The sequence below is a fragment of the Scyliorhinus canicula genome, chromosome 23 (genome assembly GCF_902713615.1).
Source record: "Scyliorhinus canicula chromosome 23, sScyCan1.1, whole genome shotgun sequence".
Lineage (NCBI taxonomy): Eukaryota > Metazoa > Chordata > Chondrichthyes > Carcharhiniformes > Scyliorhinidae > Scyliorhinus > Scyliorhinus canicula.
The window spans coordinates 14,704,156-14,724,727 of NC_052168.1; the positions used below are offsets into that span (position 1 = coordinate 14,704,156).

The 20,572-nt window shown below is 52.7% G+C and overlaps 1 protein-coding gene across 1 annotated transcript in view; it reads right to left on the reverse strand.

The window, feature by feature from the left end:
* LOC119956545 (caspase recruitment domain-containing protein 11-like) overlaps positions 1-20,572 on the reverse strand; it is a 116,095-nt gene that overhangs the window by 54,407 nt on the left and 41,116 nt on the right. Inside the window, 4 exon segments of the mRNA XM_038783842.1 lie at positions 1,093-1,218; positions 2,948-3,097; positions 5,309-5,488; positions 9,810-10,135. Coding sequence (XP_038639770.1) covers positions 1,093-1,218; positions 2,948-3,097; positions 5,309-5,488; positions 9,810-10,135 — 782 coding nt within the window.

Consider the following 20,572-nt stretch of genomic DNA (forward strand, 5'->3'; position numbering starts at 1 on the left):
TAATTTTTTTTTAATAGTTTTCTTGGTGAATTGTGTCGATTAAAGCAAGTGGCAGCTGTTTTTCTTTATGCAATGGACGTGGGCATCACTGATTGGATATGCATTTATTACCCATCCCGAATTGCCTACTTGGCCGATTCAGTGAGTTTGGAGTCGATGGTAGGCCAGACAAGGTAAGGGCGGCATTGAAGACATTATTGAGCCAAATGGGTTTTTATGACAATGGTTTTATCGTCATCGTTCGACTTCGAATTCCAAATTTTTTATTCAATTAAACGCCACCACCTGCTGTGGTGGGATTCGAACCCGGGTCCTAGGGCATTCCCCTGGATTAGTAGTCCAGTGACAATGCCAGTGCCTCCCCAAGTGCTGGGCGGTGTGACGTTTTCCAGTTTTGTCAGCATCAAGCCTTTTTGGGCCTGGTAGATAAAGGTCAACATTTAAAATTACCATCCATTCGGCTGAAATCTCTGAATAAAAGCGGGACCACTGCAGCAGGTGGTACCCGTGTCGTCCTGTGGGTCTGTGGACAACATTCTGACACTCGTATTCCTCAGGGGCTAATTCCACGAGGAGCAGCTCCATTTTTGCAAGAGAATTATGATCAATGAAAGCAGACGATCATCCCTCTTGTCGGAGTTGGATGTGACTCCGGAATGCTCCAGGGAGGCACGGTGGCACAGAGATTGGCACTGCTGCCTCACAGCGCTGGGTTCATTTCCGCCCTTGGATCACTGCGTGGAGTCTGCACGTTCTCCCCGTGTCTGCCTGGGTTTCCACCGGGTGCTCCGGTTTCCTCCCACAGCCCAAAGATGTGCGGGTTAGGTGGATTGGTCGAGCTAAATTCCCGCTTGGTGGCCATAGATTAAGTGAGGTTACAGGGATGGGGCAGGGGAGTAAGCCGGGGTAGGGCGTTCTTTCAGTGGGTCGATGCAGACTCAATGGGCCGAATGGCCCCCTTCTGTGCTGTCGGAATTCTAACACTAGGTCAGTAAATTAACCCCTTCCACCCTCTCTATCTGCCAGATGCAGTGGTTCAGTTTGGATAAACAGTGGACAATGGGGCGTTTTAATGCTGAATACGGACTATACCTGGTCTCGTTCCTGCTCCACTTCCTCCATCTGTCGTAAAATGGTTCCCATCCTGTGCTTGTGCATTTCGCACTCTTTCAAGAGCATGGCAGACTGGAGGGCAAGTTCTTCTTTCTCCCTCAGGTACTGGAATTACATAACGGACATATGAACTATGGGCAGGAGTAGTCCACTCGGCCCCTCGAGCCTGCTCCGCCATGCAATAAGATCATGGCTGATCTGATTCTAACCTCAACCGCACATTCCTGCTAACCACCCCTCCCCCCTTGTTAGTCAAGAATCTATCTCACTGTGCCTTAAAATTATTCAAAGTCTCGCCTTCCACCGACCTTTTGAGGACGAGAGTTCAAGAAATCCACGACCCTCTTGAGAGAGAAATTCATTTCTCCTCAGCTCTGCCTTAAATGGCCACCCCTTATTTTGAAGCAAAACCCTAGTTCTAGATTCTCCCTCAAGAGGAAAGATCCTCCCCACATCCACTCCATCAACACCCCGCAGGGTCTTCTACGCTTCAATCGAGTCGCCTCCTACTCTTCAGAGCTCCAGCGGATACAAGTCCAGCCTCCCCTCATGAGGTAACCCGCCTATTCTCAATATTCCCGCCATTCCCCGATAGTCCCGCCCATTCCCAATATTAGTTAGTGAACCTCTGGGCGGGGGGGGGGGGGGTGGTGTGGCACCGAACGCGGGTGGGCCTGTGCCGTGGGGGCATTCTTTCCCTCCACACCGGCCGCTGTCAACCTCTGCCATGGCCGGTGCGGAGAGGAACCCCCCCCCCTGCGCATGTGCTGGGATGAGGCCAGCACCCGCTGGCTCTCCCGCGCATGCGCCAACTCGTACCGGCCGGCGGAGGCCCTTCAGCGCCGGTTGGCATGGCGCCAAGCCCTTCCGCGTGGCTGGCGCGGTGGCAAACACTCCGGCGCCGGCTTAGCCCCTGAAGGTGCGGAGGATTCCGCACCTTCGGGGCAGCCCAACGCCGGAGGGGTTCACGCCACTCCTCGGCGCCGGAGTAGCCCGCCCCCCCGGTTCGTGGAGAATCCCGCCCCTGAACTGCTTCCAAGACCACTTTGCCACAGCTTTCCCACGGTGGCACCCTGGTTAGCACTGCTACCTCACAGTGTCAGGGACCCGGGTTCAATCCCGGCCTTGGGTGACTGAGTGGACTTTGCCCTTTCTCCCCCCCCCCACCCCGTGTGTGCGTGGGCTTCCTCCGGGTGCTCCCGGTTTCCTCCCACAGTCCAAAGATGTGCAGGTTAGGGTGGATTGCCCACGCTAAATTACCCCATGGTGTCCAAATGTTAGGTGGGGTTGCGAGGATGGGGTGGGGGATTGGGCCTCGGTGGGATGCTGTTTGAGAGAGTCGGTGCAGGCTCGAAGGGCCGAATGGTCTCCTTCTGCACTTCGGAATCCTAAATGTTTGCAGGAAATTGCTGATTACAGCAGTGGCTCCCATTCAAAATAGAAAATGTTTCCTGGGCTTGAAGATGCCTGTGGCCTCCTGCGATTGTGAACTATGCTTGATAATTGCAAAGCCTCCCCCCCCCACTCCCAAAGACTTCCAACATTCTCCCTATTTCTCCGATGGGATTTGTGAATCTGTGACCTGGCAGGGACCAAGGAGCACATCTTCCAGATCCCGGAAAGGCAGAATCTAAACCCACCAAAGTCATCCATGAAGAGAATGTTAAACCAGGAGCGTGTAAATTACGATGAGGAATTCCACAACTCTGATCGACTATTAGCTTCAACCACAAACTCCGTACCCTTCCCTCCAACGTCCTCAAGCAACCCAGCCCCATCTTAGTCCGAGACATGCTCAGAATTGAGCCATTCTGTTCAACCCGCGTTCAATTACTTTATCTCGGAGTTCCTCTGCTTGCTGGAGTTCCATGGCACTATTGTGGAATTTCTCAACCAGTTCCTGCCTGTCTTCAAGTGCTTCCCTCCGGTCATGATCCATGATGTCCAGAAGTACCTTCTCCGTGCTGGGGAGATTTTCCCTCACCTGTCAAACGGAAGAACAACAGAGGTTTCTCTTTAGAGAAAGGCTTTGAGGAGTTAACTCCAACACAGTGAGATCCGTTTCCAGTTTCTCCCAGTGCGGCCAATCAGATTTTCAACTTTGACCTCCAACCCCTCAGGTAAGCCACGAATCAAAATTAATGTAAAATAAGGTGTAAAATTCTTAAGGGGTGCGGGAGAAGATGGAATTTGGTGTTTATGTGGATAAACATTGAAGGTGGCAGGATAGATGGAGAGAGCAGTTAATAAAGTAAATCGTATCCTGGGCTTTATTAAGAGGGACATAGAGTATGAGAGCAAGGAGGTTGTGCTGAACTTGTACAAGACACTACTTCGACATCAGCTGGAATATTGTGGACAGTTCTGGGCGCCACACCATAGGAAGGATGTGAACACATTGGAGAGAGAGCAGAAGAGGTTTACAAGAATGAGGGAGGAGATCGTCAGTGAGGATCGATTGGAGAGATTGTTCTCCTTGGAGAGAAGGAGGCTGAGAGAAGCACAGCACGATAGCACCGTGGTTCGCACTGTGGCTTCACAGCTCCAGGGACCCGGGTTCGATTCCCGGCTGGGTCACTGTCTGTGCGGAGTCTGCACGTTCTCCCAGTGTCTGCGTGGGTTTCCTCCGGGTGCTCCGGTTTCCTCCCAGTCCTGAAAGACGTGCTGTTAAGTAATTTGGACTTCTGAATTCTCCCTCTGTGTACCCGAACAGGCGCTGGAATGTGGCGACTAGGGACTTTTCACAGTAACTTCATTGCAGTGCAAGCCTACCTATGACACTAAAGATTATTATTATTATTTGATAGAGATGTTCAAAATCAAGAGTGAGCTGGAGGGGGTAGACAGGCACAAATTGTTCCCGCTCGTAAAAGGATCAAGGACGGGAGGACACAGATTTAAAGTGATTTGCAAAAGAAGCGAATGCGATGTGAGGAAATTCTTTTTCACAAAGTGAGTTGTTGGAATGTGCGGCCTGGAAGTGGAGGGGAGGCAGGTTCAATCGAAGAATTCCAGGAGAAAGGCAAAGGAATGGCACAAAGTCACGATGCTCATTAGGGAAGAGTCAATGAAGACATAATGAGCCAAATGGGTTTGTAAAAATTCCGTGATTCTGTGTCGCAGCGATATATCCATCAAAGTAAAGTAATCTTTATTGTCACAAGTCGGCTTACATTAACACTGCAATGAAGTTACTGTGAAAATCCCCTAGTTGCCACATTCCGGCGCCTGTTCGGGTCCACGGAGGGAGAATTCAGAATGTCCAAATTAAATGTCTTTTGGGACTTGTGGGCAGCACGGTAGCATGGTGGTTAGCGTAAATGCTTCACAGCTCCATGGTCCCAGGTTCAGTTCCCGGCTGGGTCACTGTCTGTGTGGAGTCTGCACATCCTCCCCATGTGTGCGTGGGTTTCCTCCGAGTGCTCCGGTTTCCTCCCACAGTCCAAAGATGTGCGGGTTAGGTGGATTGGCCATGCTAAATTGCCCGTAGTGTCCTAAAAAGTAAGGTTAATGGGGGTTGTTTGGGTTACGGGTATAGGGTGGATACATGGGTTTGAGTAGGGCGATCATTGCTCGGCACAACATCGAGGGCCGAAGGGCCTGTTGTGTGCTGTACTGTTCTATGATTCTATGATTGTGGGAGGAAACCGGAGCACCCGGAGGAAATCCACACAGACAATGACCCAAGCCGGGAATCAAATCTGGGACCCTGGAGCTGAAGTAAGTCATCTCCTGTCCCCCCCCCCCCCTCAAAGTCCGTCCTCCATGGAAAACACACGTGAGAAGTGTGATGGAAAACGTTCCTGCAAGGAGCTCGACACCATCCACTACCGATGCAGGCGTGTGTACCGTCTACAAGATGCGCTGCAGGAACTCACCAAGGCTCCTGAAGCAGAACCTCTCAAACTCAGAACTGATGCCACCGAGAAGGACAGGGGCAACAGAAACACAGGAACACCACCACCTGTAAATTTCCCTTCAAGTCACTCCGCATCTTGGCACTGTGGTGGGAGGGAATGAATGTTTGTGGATGGTGTGCCAATCAAGTGGGGCTGCTTTATCCTGCACGTGGAATGGTCTTGCGTGCAATCGGGGCGTGGGAGGTATTGCGTGTTTTTGGAGTTCGCCGCCATACGAGATGACGTTTGCGATACCGTTGCTCACCAGCGTTGAGAAGGCGGCAGAGGTTAGTTACCTGCACGAGGTACTGCAGCTCCTGGATCGTGCTCTGTAACTCGCCATTGTCGAGCTCCAGCCTCCTGACACTTTGCCTGGTCGGCATTTTCTCGATGTCCCGCTTCAGCTTGCTGGAAAGCCGTTTCGCCATCGCGCACTCCTCCTGGATCCCGTGCAGCCGGCACCTCATCTGGTCGTTCTGAAAGGGGATTTGCCACGTCAGAAGAAAAGCAAGGCCGTCCCGTGGCCCGGTGCATTCTGACCCGTCGCCCAGCGCTGTGGGACCGGCCCCCTACCCGCGTCTACCCGGGCATAGCCAAGGGCGTCACACCTGCAATTGCTTCTGCTCTTCACAGCCACACCGTTACCTCTGGTGTGCTCCCTGTCCTCAATCCCCTCCTATTTCTTATTTGCAATGGTGCCCCCCTCCCCCCCCCCCCCACCCACCCCACCGCCATCCCCCCCACCCCACCCCCACCCACCCCCCACCGCCCCGGCCTTTTTACTCAAAAACGCAACATGTACCTTGACAGCTCCCCACCCTCCTCTCAAAACCACTCTGCTGCCCCTGTGGATTTCCCGACTCCCAGGGTTGGATGGGCAGAAATTCCTTCCAATTAAACATTGGGAAGACTGAAGCTGAGGTTGCCAACCAACTCCCCCCCCCCCCCCCCCCCACCCCCAGGATTGGCCTGGAGGCTCCAAGAATTGAAGATCAACCCCCCCCCCCCCCCCCCCCCCCCCCAGGACACTGTGGTATGCGCGGCCCTGGAGAAAAACCATGGGCACATTAAATAACCATTTATTTTTGTCGTCTTCCTTGAACATTTCTCCGCACCAGATATAAAAAGATTGAAAATGTTGGGGGAGGGGGCATTTGGCTGGCGGTTGAGCATCGTCTAATTGGGTAATGAGTCATTTTGCTTTCCGATTGGCTTGGGAAGGCCGTGCGTCACAAAGATGAATGTGTTGGCCGACTAATGGGGGGGGGGGGGGGGGGGGGGGGGGGTGAGGAGGGAATTGTGATGAAATCTCCAAGATTCCCTTTATCATAGTTATGTACAGTTCGTCTGCACCAGCAACGATTCTAAATTAGGTGGCCCCGTGTTTATGTGACAGGCACTCCAGCCCCCTAAATATGGCTGGCCGGGAGCCAAGGACCACTTTGCACAGAGACTGTCCCATCCGCCATGTTGGTGTGGGCCAGACAAAGGTATCCAGGGCGCAAACTGGTGCTGGGCTCTTTCCATGCTCAAGCATGAGGTCCAGCAGGTGTTGAAACCTCCGAGGCTGGCTGCAGAGAGCCACAGGTCTCCATGCGGCCTACCAGACAGGCCTCCCTTAAAGGAGCCCCTGCAGGCCGCAACCAGCAGACTACGCCCTTCAAATATCCTTTCTCGAAAGCGACACCGGGAGAAGGAAGAATACTCGTCCCGGCTCGACATTAAACCAGCTGAACTGCTGACCATTCCCCCCCCCCCCCCCCCCCCCCCCCCCCCCCCCCCCCACACACACACACAACCCCCCCTCGCGTCAGGTGATTGTCCCACCCCCAGGGCTTGATTCAGGGCCGGTTGCTGTGGGCTCTGCATTCAGGAATTAACATTCTGCCAAGTTTAAATAATACATTTCAAACTTTGGTTCATATCCAGTGGAGTTTAGCAAGAGGCAACTTGATCCAGGGTCCCAGGTTTCAATTCCCGGCTGGGTCACTGTCTGTGCGGAGTCTGCACGTCCTCCCCGTGTGTGCGTGGGTTTCCTCCGGGTACTCCGGTTTCCTCCCACAGTCCAAAGATGTGCGGGTAGGTGGATTGGCCGTGCTAAATTGCCCGTAGTGTCCTAATAGTAAGGTTGGGGGGGGGGGGGGGTTGTTGGGTTACGGGTATAGGGTGGATGCGTGGTTTGAGTAGGGTGATCATGGCTCAGCACAACATCGAGGGCCGAAGGGCCTGTTCTGTGCTGTACTGTTCTATGTTCTTAATCTAGAACTAGGGGGTCACTGTTTTAAAATAAGGGGGTCGCCCTGTTTAGACAGAGATGAGACCATAAGACATAGGAGCAGAATTAGGCCACTCGGCCCATCGAGTCTGCTCCGCCATTCAATCATGGCTGATATTTTTCTCATCCCCATTCTCCTGCCTTCTCCCCGTAACCCCTGATCCTCTTATTAATTAAGAACCTATCTATCTCTGTCTTAAAGACACTCAGTGATTTGGCCTCCGCAGCCTTCTGCGGCAAAGAGTTCCACAGATTCACCACCCTCTGGCTGAAGAAATTCCTCCTCATCTCTGTTTTAAAGGATCGTCCTTTTAGTCTGAGATTGTGTCCTCTGGTTCTAGATTTTCCTCCAAGCGGAAACATCCTCTCCAGGTCCACTCTATCCAGGCCTCGCAGTATCCTGTAAGTTTCAATAAGATCCCCCCTCTTCCTTCTAAAAAATGGTCTGTTTCCATTTCCCCTCTTAGAATCTCTTGTTTGTCTGATGGTCAGAGAGAACAATTGCACTGGTTGCGTGCCTGGGATGAACGGAGTTGCTCAGAGGGAGCACTAGATGGCGTCACATCCTCTGTCACCATCGACTCAACTGTGGCGTTCAATCTGGCCACTGAATGAAGACCTGTGCAGCATGAAGTTGTGAATGATGCTGTGCCTACGAATGCTATTCCCATTACCTCAGCTGGCACCTTCACTCTCTCAATGTAATAATCATCTATAATCTTTATTAGTGTCACAAGTAGGCTTACATTAACACTGCAATGAAGTTACTGTGAACATCCCCTAGTCACCACACTCCGGCGCCTGTTTGGGTACACCGAGGGAGAATTCAGAATGTCCACATTACCTAACAAGCACGTCTTTCGGGACTTGTGGGAGGAAACCGGAGCACCCGGAGGAAGTCCACTGCCCCATCAATGCTCAAGGCCCACACACCAACTGCAAATATGGGAGCAGCCACCCGTGCTGCGGGAGGCAACAGCTGAATGATGCCAACACTGCCAGGACCCCGAGCACATTTTTCTGGTTCAAATGGGCAGAGCGGACACTTCGCAAACTCTTCCCATTTCTACTCGCCGTGAATGAACCAGCTAACTGCCCGTAACTCCCTCAGGGGACAGTTCAGCTCTCAATAGGATGGCCTGGGGGAAGTGGACCTGAATTCTTTTGCGTTCCCCCCCCTTCTTGCCCCTCCATTGCCAGTGCTGTTCGACGTTCCCCCACACTGATTACTCCCTTGTCCCCCCCCCCCAACCCCCCAACTCCTCTCCTCCCCTTGGCTTACTAGCTTGCTAAGTGCAGTAACCAATCAGCTTACCCACACCCCTGGCCACCCACACGTCTCTTCCCAGAACGGGCGAGCTGAGTGCCAACTGTTCCCTGCCGGGCGGCTTGATAATCACCGGCACCAATGGGCAGAAGGCGGAGCTGCTGACATCATGCCCATTGGGCGCGGCAGGAAGCTTGCCCCATTGATGTGGTTATGCCATGTTGGCACAATATAATGAGCCCACCGGCTGTCCTGAGAAGAGATATGTAAAAGGTGAATTATGTGTCTCTGGGCTCCGTTATACATGGGCCTATGAATTAGGAGCAGAGGTAGGTCATTCAGTCCCTCCGCCATTTTGATTGCGGCCTCAACACCACATTCCCGCCTCAATTCCCCCCCCCCCCCCGCCTTATTCGTCGAGAACCTATCTACCTCTGCCTTAAAAAAATGACCCCGCCTCCTTGATTAATAAGGGGATCTGGGGACATGGGGAAAAGGCAGGAGAATGGGGATGAGGAAAAAATCAGCCGTGATTGAATGGCGGAGCAGACTCGATGGGCTGAGTGGCCTAATTCTGCTCCGATGTCTTCTGGTATTATGGTCCTAGACTCTCCCACAAGGGGAAGCAACCTCTCAGCATCGACCCTGTCAAGCCCCCTGAGAGACCAATATGAATCAATAAGGTCACCTCTCATTGTTCTAAACTCCAATAAGCACAGATCCGATCTACTCAACCTCTCCTCATAAGAAAATCCCTCCATACCCGGGATCAACCCTGTGAACCTTCTCTGGACTGCCTCCAATTGCCGGTGATATACCTTCAATTCACCGAGAGGCAGAGAGAGTGAGTGAACAGTAGGCTTTATTAGTCAAGAACTTGCTTAGCCAGAGTCCATTGGCGGCCGGTCTACATATGGCCCCAGTGAGGGTGGAGACAGGGGCGGAGCCAGACCCGGGTTACAGTACAGTACCTGGAAGCAGCACCGTATCACCACTTCCGGGTCATAGGTCATAGGTTACAGTATCATACATGAATTATGGTGAATAAATTCACCACAGCCGGTATATCTTTCCTTATATAAGGGGACCAAAACTGTTCACAGTATTCCAGGTGCTATTTCAGTAGGAATTTCACAAACTGTTACAGTTGGGGAAAACGGATGTAGCAGTGATTCCAGATGATGCACCAGGTGTGCAGAATCAGCCGCCAACTGTTATCACATTGAATGAAAATTCTCCCGCTCTCGCATCTCACCTCCAGCTGAAGCTCCCGGGTCCTGGTCATTGCCATACTCTTCTCCTCGTTGAGTTGGGTGTAACGTAACGCCAGTAAGTAGTTCTCCTCCTTGACCTTGTTCAGCTCGTTGTTGTAGAGCTCGAATTCCTCCTTCAGCTTGCTGTAGCGCTCCTGGTAGCCCCTCAGCTCCTGGTGGTGCTGGTAGAGTTGCTTGTTGCCCTCTTGCAGGGCCTCGCACTTGCCGTGCAGCCTGTGGACCTCCATGTCCCGGTCCTTCAGCTGTTTCTGCAGCTTGACCGCCTCGTTCATCAGAAACTGCGTCAGTCCTTCGTAACCCTCTTCCACTGTGGGGGCAGTCACATGGGAGGAGAGGAGGAAGGATCGATTAATAAAAGCAACAACTTGAAAAAAAAAACCCTATCTTGCCACTGCTAATGCTGCGAAAGCCCTGGTTTGAGTCACTCAATCTTCTTCAAGCTCCTTTCATAGAATTTACAGTGCAGAAGGAGGCCATTCGGCCCATCGAGTCTGCACCGGCTCCAGGAAAGAGCACCCTACCCAAGGTTAACACCTCCCCCTATCCCAATAACCCAGTAACCCCACCCAACACTAAGGGCAATTTTGGACACTAAGGGCAATTTATCAAGGCCAATCCACCTAACCTGCACATCTTTGGACTGTGGGAGGAAACCGGAGCACCCGGAGAAAACCCACGCACACACGGGAAGGATGTGCAGACTCCATACAGTGACGCAAGCCGGAATCGAACCTGGGACCCTGGAGCTGTGAAACGATTGTGCTATCCACAATGCTACCATGCTGCCCATCTTCTTCAAGCCCCTCTCTTCAATAATCTTTATTGTCACAAGTAGGCTTATATTCACACTGCAATGAAGTTACTGTCAAAATCCCCTCGTCGTGACATGCCGGCGCCTGTTCGGATACACAGGGGGAGAATTCAGAATGTCCAATTCACCTAACAGCACGTCTTTCGGCACTTGTGGGAGGAAGCCCACGAAGACACGGGGAGAAAGTGTTAGTGACCCAAGCCAGGAATCGAACCTGGGACTCTGAGAAGCACCAGTGCTAACCACTGTGTTGCCCCCATCAAATTTTATCACCTGCAGTGGTGGGATTTGAACCCGTGACTCAGGGATTGCTATATCAGTGATAATACCGCTACGCCACCACTGCCTCACTGTTCCAGCTAATGTGACTGATTTACTCTTTAACCGAGATGTGATCACAAGATTGCCAGTTGGAGCAAAGGTGATAGAATGCTCCCGTCCTGTGCGAGGCAAATGACCTACAAGTGGGGACAGAGTGTAACAAAGCAAAAATTGCGGATGCTACTGAGATAGGTAGGAAAGCAGGCAGTGAAGAGGAGATAGAGATGGATATAGATAGGAAAGGAGGTTGGACCAAAATTTGGCAGATGGAGTTCAAGTGTGAGGTTATCCATTTTAGCCGAAATAATAGAAAGGCAAATTATTATCTAAATGAAAAGCAGATTCAAAATGCGTCTGGGCAGAGGGATCTGGGCGACTTAGTTCATGAATCGCAGAAAGTCGGTGTGCAGGTACAGCATGTAATTAAAACGGCAAATGGAATGTTAGCGTTTATTGCAAAAGGGCTGGAGTGTAAAGGGTGGCACGGCAGCACAGTGGTTAGCACTGTTGCTTCACAGCGCCAGGGACCCCGGGTTCGATTCCCGGTTTGGGTCACTGTCTGTGCGGACTCTGCACATCCTCCCCGTGTCTGCCGGGGTTTCCTCCGGGTGCTCGGGTTTCCTCCCACACAATTCCCAAAAGACGTGCGGTTAGGTAATTTGGACAGTCCTCTGAATTCTCCCAAAGTGTACACGGACAGTGTGGTGACCAGGGGATTTTCACAGTCACTTCGTTTGCAGTGTTAATGTAAGCCTACGTGTGACAATAAAGATTATTATTATTATTAGAGAAGTGTTGTTGCAATTGTAAAGGGTGTTGGAGAGACCACATCTGGGGTATGGGTCCAGTTTTGGTCTCCTGATTGAGGAAGGAGGTGGTTGGCATTGGAGGCAGTTCAGAGGAGTTCACCAGATTGATTCCGGGATGAAAGGGTTAACGTGTGAGGAGAGATTAAACAGTTTGGGTTCATACTCGCTGGAGTTTAGAAGGATGAGAGGGGATCTGATCGAGGTGTATAAAGTACTAAATGGGATTGATAAAGTAAACGTAGACCAAATGTTTCCCCCTTGTGGGGCAATCTAGAACGAGACGTCACAGATATAGGTTGAAAGGCGGTAGATTTAGAACTGAGATGAGGAGGAACTACTTCTCGCGGGGAGGGGGGTGAATTTGTGGATCTCGCTGCCCCCATAGTGCGGTGGAAACTGAATCATTAAATGGTTTCAAGAAGGACATATTTCTGATTTTAAAAAACGGAATTATTCAAGGAATATTGGAAACAGACAGGGAGGTGGTTTTGAGACCAGGAGGAGATCAGCCATGAGCTGATTGAATGGCGGAGCAGGCTCGAGGGGCTGAATGGCCCACTTCTGCTCCTAATTCCTATGTTCCGATGAGAAGGTTGTGAGTTCAGGTTCCACTCCGTCACTCGAAAAGAGATTTGAGGAAACATATTTTCACCCTCACAACATTTAAGAGGCATTTAGACAAACACTTGAAATGCCGTAGCATACAAGGCCACGGACCCAGGGCTGGATAATGGGATTGGAATAGATAGGTGCTAGATGGCCGGTGCCTACACAATGGGCTGAAGGGCCTTCTTTTTCTACCCTGTACACCTCTATGACTCGAAGAGAAATTCATACTGGCACTCCAGCACAGCAGGAATACCGCACGGTCAGAGGTGTCGTCTTTCAGATGAGACTCAGAACTGAGGGCCCACTTTTTCAAGTGGATGTAAAAGATCCGGTGGCACAATTTTGACGAGGAGCCGGGGAACTACTCCCAGTGGACAACGTCAACGAACACCACTGGAAAACAAAGGTGGTTATTGTAGCCACCTGGGGTGCCCACTGCCCAACACAAAACGGAAGATTACAAAGAATGCAGGGAAAATGGACATGTTGCAAAAGCAAGCAGCTTGCAAAAGCGCCTGTGTATTCTGACTGCTGCAGAAACCAGACAGCACTGTGAAAGAAAACGAGTTAGCATACTAATGAGGCGCTACCCGGTGATTCCCAGGTACAATGGAAACAAGTTAACTCAATTCGCTACAGTGAATAGAAGGCCAGACTTCTCGGCGCCAAGAGAAGTCCAAAACAATAAGCCCCAAGAACCGCCCAGTGATCGAAGAACAGCCCCTTTATTGGGGAATTCAAATCAATCGATTGGGAAGAGACCCAATCGATTGCGAGTGTATAGAGGGTCCGTCCAGGTGGGCGCAAGACCCCGGGAGAGGTATAAGACAGAGACCCCGACCCCAGCTCGCTATCTTAGCCAGCCTCTCCTTGACTAGCTCTCTCAGCTGGCCCTCCAAACAAGAACACCTTTGTAGCAGCTCTCGAACTTGACCACGGAGAGGAGAGGCCTGGCAAGCAGCCGCCATCAAGTAAGTGTCATACAACGCACGCTACGAGAGTAGACACTCCTGACCCCTTTAGTCCACACCGACTGGAAGCCTGCGGATCCAGGACAAAGCTAGAGGCCGTTGTTCCCTGATCCGGCAATTCCCTTATTCCAGGTAAGTATTGGCCTGTTCGTGGTAGGATTAGCCTAGTCTTGTAGTTTTATATGCATAATTAGTAGATAACTGTATTATAATAAACGTGTCTTGTTTGAACTTACTAACTGGTGTATGGAGTTATTGGCCTGAACTTGAACTTGAAACTTGTGTCGGTATCTTAACGATACCTGGCGACTCTAGAGCTAAGGAAAGAAACAGAGCCAAATTGAGTATAAAGCACACTCACCCAGAACGAGCAACAGTTATCTCATTGCTGAGCCTGCTGTGGCCAAGATGGCTGCCATGTCTCCCACAATGCATCATGGGCTGTCCCTTCTAAAGTACTTCACTGGCTGAAAATCGGTTTGGGGCGTCCAGTGGTCACGAAAGGCGCTACACAAATGAAAGTGTTTCTGTGTCCCCCCTCGTGAATACGCTGCGGATCGCATGCCTCTAGTGTCGGCAGCATTGATCGCACTTTGGCGAGCGAGCGCCTGGAGCTCAGGGTTCGCAATGAATTTGCTTTGGGTGCCAGAAGAGATTGCAGAATTCCAACCGAGACCCCGGGGGCGGGATTCCCTGATCCTGAGGCTAAGTGTTGGCGCCGCCGTAAACGCCGTCGCGTTTCATGACAGCGTCATCGTGCCCTCAGGAGCAACAATTCCGACCCCTACAGGAGGCCAGCACAGCACTGGAACGACCCACGCCGCTCCAGCTGCCAATACCGGTGTCAAATGGGCACCGCGGGGTCCGCGCATGAGCGGTGGCTCCCTTCTCCGCGCCGGCTCCAACGCAACATGGCGTCAGGCTACAGGGGCCGACACGGAGCGAAAGAGGCACCCAGCCCGAGAGGCCGGGGTGCCAATCGGTAGGCCGGCCTCAATGGCACTGATCCTCTGTTCTCCGGAGAATCGGCGGACTGGCGTCGGGGCGGCGTTGTGCGATTGGCGCCCGGCCCGGCGATTCTCCAGCCCGGTACTGGGCTGAGAGAATCCCCCCCCCCCCCCCGTTAACTCTGCAGCCCCTCCTGATCAACGTTCCAGACACAGCTCCAGCTGTGCCTGCGCAATAAGTGGTTAACAACTCTGCAAGTCCTGTCCTGACGATCTACCACACGAATACGCGGAACAATGTCGTTATTTGCCAATGAATGGACGGCGGTTGCATCGCTGGTGAAGGTTCCCCGGAAAAAAAACCCTGTTGATCTGCGGGTTGTCACTTTGCCAAAGTCCCTGCCGAGACGTGAAATGCTGAATCCCGATCCTCTGCAACCTGAGTCCCCGATTCCTTTGCGAGTTCAGGAAAATGAATCCCGCGCTTCCTGGAACACGATTATTGAAGTCGCTTGTACATGACGTCAGCTGGAAAGCGGTCTTTGAAGAAATTGGAGGCCAAACCTGCGCTCAAACCTACGCAGCCTGTCCGCCCATTCAGTAAGATCATTGAACAAGATCATGGCTGATCTGACCTCCGATAACGCTTCACCCCCTTGTTTATGAAGAATCTCTATACCTCTGCCCTGATGGGTTCATTTCAAAGAATCTGCCTTTTGAGCAAGGGAGTAACAAAAACTCTGCGAGAAAAAGATTTTCGCCATCTCCGTCTGAAATGGGCGACCCCTTATTTTTCAGCAGTGACCCCCGGGCGGGATTCTCTGAAAATGGGGCTGTGTCCCCCACGCCGGCGGGAAAACCGGCGCCAATCACTCCGGCGTCAACGGCCCCTGGGCAACATGGCGGAGCCCCGCAGAGGCCCTGCGCAGACGAAAGAAGTCCCCCCCATTGACCAACCCCGCCCGCAGATCGGTATGCCCCGATCGCGGGCCAGGCCACCGTGCCCCCCCCCCCCCAGGGGAGGATCCCCCCACCCCCCCCCCCCCCCCGAGGACCGCCCCCGCATACTCACCTGCCAGGTCCCGCCGTGCGTGAGGTGAGTAATTCACGCCGGCGGGACTGGGCAAAACTGGACGGCCGCTCGGCCCATCGGAGCCCGGAGAATCACCGGGGGGAGGGCCGCTACCAACGGCCCCAGACCGGCGAGGCGGGAATCCCGCCACCCTGCCCGAAAAACGGAGCCAGAGAATGGGGCAGCCGACGCCAAGGGTGGCGGGGCGGGATTCGCGCCTACCCCCGGGGATTCTCCGACCCGGTGGGGGGGGGGCCGGAGAATCCCGCCCATCCTCTCCACATCCCACCTTGTCAACAGCCCTCAGGATCTGGCATCGGCCTGGTTGGACCCTGAGGCGAAATTTTGTCGCTCACACATGGAAGGTTGCCCCCCATGGAGAGGCCAGAGTATCTCGGCCATGGAAAACTGTACTCTAGAGCCCTATAGATGTTCAGTCCATGATTGAGGCTGATAGACAATTGGGGGCCCAATAAATGAAGGGATACGGAAATAGGTGTGTTTGTAACATGGGAGAACAATCACGAGAGAGTCGATAAAATGGGACCTTCGCTTTGGCGCACAGAACAGCGACTGGATTCAAAACAAACCCTTTAGCTTTGCCATCAGTGATAAATAAATACGACCAATAGAAAATCATCGCTGATCAGTCCAATCGGGAATTGAGAAAGATTCAGGGAAGGGGGAGAATGTGCAGCTCACATGGAGTAGCTGAGAGAAAGATGGGGACATCGATAGGACACTCTTAATAGTGGGGTCAGTAAGCAGGTGGCATAGATTTCAGGTAAGGGGCAGGAGATTTGGCGGGGATTTGAGGAAAAACCTTTTTGGGAATCTGGAACTCGCTGCCTGAAAGGGTGTTAGAGGCGGGAATTCTCAACATTTAAGAGCATTTAGATGAGTGCTTGAAATGCCATCGCGTACAAGGCCAAGTGCTGGAAAATGGGATTAGAATGGAGAGGGGCTCGATGGCCGGGGCAGACGTGATGGGCTGAAAGGGCTATTTCTGTGCTGTCAAACTCTATGGGTGCGATTGAACTAAAATCCGTTCTGGGGGGGTAAGTGGGGTTGTTCCCGGCGCTTATAGCACCAGGAACAACCCCGTTATCTAAGGGCACTATTTTCTCTCAGTGCCCAGCGGCAAACGCCCCCTGAGGCTGCACCTGGCATCTTTTCCTGCACGGAGCCACTCCGGCGAGCGGATCCCCTCACTGCAGGAGGAGATCGGGATGCCACTTTTAAATGCCGCCCCCATCTCTTGGCCCTCTGACGCGACCCCCCCCCCTCCCCCCGATAAGGGGGTCAGCAAGCCCTCCCCCACACCCCACCTCACACAGGCAGGGCACTCCCAGGTCTGATCCTGGTGCGGGCAAAATGCCAGCCTCGCACCCAGGGGGGGGGGGCCACTGCCAGGCTGGCAGTGCCAAGGTGCCCGGGTGGCATCAGCAGCACCCGGGTGCCACCCCACCCAGGGGATAAACACCCGGGGGCCTACGGTCGCCTGGGAGACCTGGGTGGCCGTTAGTCCCGGGGCGAGCACGGCTAAGTGGTCCAAGGGTCCTTGAACTCACTTAGCCATGTGGGACTGGGTTGCCCCCATTGTGGGCAGGACCCAGATCGCGACAGCTCGGGCGATCTGGTTAGACCTCGCGAGTCGTAGCGGCCACCGGGAACCCCAGAGGGAAGGACTCTCGCTGGATCTGCCGGGCCATAGCGCGCCCAAGTTCCAGCGGGCCACGACCGTTAGATCGCGCCCTGTGACTATAAACCCTGTGACAAATAAATTTGAAGGGAAAGCTAAATAAGGACATGAGGGAAAAAGGCTGGAAAGATACATCGATGATAGGGGGAGAGGAGGCGGAGGTGGGCCGAATGGCCTCTGTGAATCCCCTGTAAAATACTTCTTTTTTTTTTTAAAAACAACAGCAGAATCAGAAGCAGCAACATCACAATTTCTTGAGCTGAGTTGTGCGTGTCAAGATGTGGCGGTAATGCATTGCAAACATTCCAACTCTGTCTGAACCTGTCATCTCCCAGAAGAACCGCTCGCCGGGGCACGCCACGGTTTCACTGAGATTAGTCATTCCTGGAGAGGTGCACGTCCATTAACAGAAATGCTAATTACGCCTGGAGCCCAGGAGCTGCTATCTCCTTCCATTAGAAGCCCAGCATGAAGCACAGAAAGAGGCCCCTCGGGCTGTCTTCGCTGTGCCTGCTCTTTTTCCCCATCGCCCTAAGAGCGTCCCCCCCCCTTTCAAGTATTTTTACAATCAAAGCTTATCACTCGGGAAAGGATCGGGAACGAGAGAGGCGCAGATTTCAAGTCATTGGCAAAAGAAGCTAAACATAAAAATGAAGGCCACACGGTGAATGTTTCCACTCCACAGGTATTTGGAAAGTTGCTGACTTGAGGCAGGTTCAGTCGTGTCTTTCGAAAGGGAATTGGACTGTTATCTGAAAGGGAAGAATGAGCAGGCGTAGTGGGAAAAGGCGGGGTGGGAGAATGGTGCTGAGGGCCGAGGGGCCTGTTCCTGTGCTGTCATTTTCTTTGTTCTTTGTTCTTTGAGTCATGGCGCTCATTTGGAGAGCAGATGCTGGCACGATGGGCTGAATGGCCTCCAGCTGCGTCATAATAATTCTGAAATCCCCCCTCTGGAATTTTAGCAAATCGCCTGAAAACTGTGAGCCCTGGGAGCCCTGGTGACTGACTCTCGTCTGAGCAGAAACCCTTCCCCCCCCCCCCCCCCCCCCCCCCAAGCCCACTCCACTCTCTCAAACCCCTTCACAGTCTTGAACAGCTTTATCAAAAACATTCCGTGAAGTAGATCCGTCATTTCCCTGAAACAGAACTTGTTGACTCAGCCGCGGCAGAGGAAGGGGAATTAACTTGTTTAAACTTTCGGGAAAAGGGAGACTCAACCGCAGGCCACCCAAAGCACTTTGTGGCCACTCAAATACACTTGAAGGGTGGTCCAACTTGTTTAAGTGGCACCTGTGCTCCACACACAGCCCTGCCATCTTATAGAATCCCTACAGTGCAGAAGGAGGCCACTCGGCCCAGCGACTCTGCATCAGGCCTCGGAAACAGCACCCCACCCAGGCCCACTCCCCCGTAAACCCGTAATCCCAGATAACCTTTGGACACGAAGGGACAATTTAGCACAGCCAGTCCACCTAACCTGCACATCTGTGGACTGTGGGAGGAAACCGGAGCACCCGGAGGAAACCCATGCAAGACACGGGAGAATGGGCAAACCCCCACACAGGCTGTCAGCCAAGGCCCGAATCGAACCCCTGTCCCTGGCGCTGCAAGGCAGCAGTGCTAACCACTGTGCCACCGCGAAGTTCTCGTTCGGGGCAGAAGGAGTGAAAGCGTGGGTGGCACAGTGGCACAGTGGTTAGCACTGCGGGGGGGGGGGGGGGGGGGGGGGGAGTGACCTGATAGGGGTCTTTAAAATGACGAAAGGTTTTGATGAAGAGAATGCAGAGAGAATGTATCCTCTTGTGGGGGAAGAGCATAGCGGGAGGATGTTTTCCCTGGTCGGGGAATCTAGAACCATGGGAAACACAGTCTCCGGGTACGGGGTAGACCATTTAGGACTGAGGTGAGGAAAGATTTCTTTACTCAGAGGCTGGTGAACCTGTGGAATTCTCTACCACAGAAGGCTGTGGAGGCCTAGTCACTCAATGTATTCCCCAAAGAGCTGGATATATTTTATAGATGTTAATGGCATCAAGGGGTACGGGGGCAAAGCGAGAATCTGCCACTGAGATCGAGGATCCACCACGGTCATATTGAATGGCGGAGCAGGCTCGAAGGGCCGAATGGCCTGTTCCTGCTCTTAGTTTCTATAACTAGAGGCCGTCAATATAAGATAGTCCCCAAGACGTCCATTCAGGAGAAACATCTTTACCCAGGGAAAGGGGAGGATGTGGAACCCGCTGGGAGTGGATGAAGTGGATAGAATCAACATGTTTACGGGGAAACTGCAGACGCAGATGAGGGAGAAGAGAACTGAAAGATTTAAAGAGGGAAAGTTTAAATGAGGCTCGGGTGGGGCATCAAACACCAGAGCGTGGTATATCCTTTGTAATCCGACCTAATCCACATTATAATCTCAAAGGCACTTTGTGGGAGTTCGCTACACACAAATTTGCTGCTGCGTTTCCGACATTAAACAGTAACCGCACTCCAAAGATTATGTCCTTCGCTGTAAAGAGCTTTGACGCATTCAGTGGTCATGTAAGGGGCTGTGGGAACACAAGTTCCCACAAGGGAACACAAGGGGGGCTTGGGGCCTCACGGTAGCACGGTGGTTAGCATCAATGCTTCACAGCTCCAGGGTCCCAGGTTCGATTCCCGGCTGGGTCACTGTCTGTGTGGAGTCTGCACGTCCTCCCCGTGTGTGCGTGGGTTTCCTCCGGGTGCTCCGGTTTCCTCCCACAGTCCAAAGATGTGCGGGTTAGGTGGATTGGCCATGCTAAATTGCCCGTAGTGTAAGGTTAATGGGGGGATTCTTGGGTTACGGGTATACGGGTTACGTGGGTTTAAGTAGGGTGATCATTGCTCGGCACAACATCGAGGGCCGAAGGGCCTGTTCTGTGCTGTACTGTTCTATGTTCTATGTTCTAAGTCTTTCTTTCAATATTCCCTGATGAAATAATTACTAAATAAACTATAAGCTGGACTGGGTCGGTGGGTTTGGTGCATCGTAGGAGGGGGACTTGGGGCATTGTAGGAGGGAAGCTTGGCGCATTGTAAGAGGGGGCCTTGGCACATTGTAAGAGAGAGGCTTGGCACATCGTGGGGGGGGGGGCTTGTCGCATAGTAAGAGGGAGACTTGGCGCATCGTAAGAGGAAGACTTGGCACATCGTAGGAGGGGGGCTTGGCACATCGTAGGAGGGGGGCTTGGCACATTGTAAGAAGGAGGCTTGCGCATTGTAGGAGGGAGGCTTGGCGCATCGTAGGAGGGGGGCTTGGCACATCGTAGGAGGGGGCTTGGCACATCGTAGGAGGGGGGCTTGGCACATTGTAAGAAGGAGGCTTGGCACATCGTAGGAGGGGACTTGGCGCATTGTAGGAGGGGGGGTGCTTGCGTTATGGAATCAAGGCACTTAGATCGATTACAATATAGATCACTTGAATGAAAGACGGAACAAGCTCATGGGGCTGAATGGCCTCCCCCCATTCCAATTACTTGTG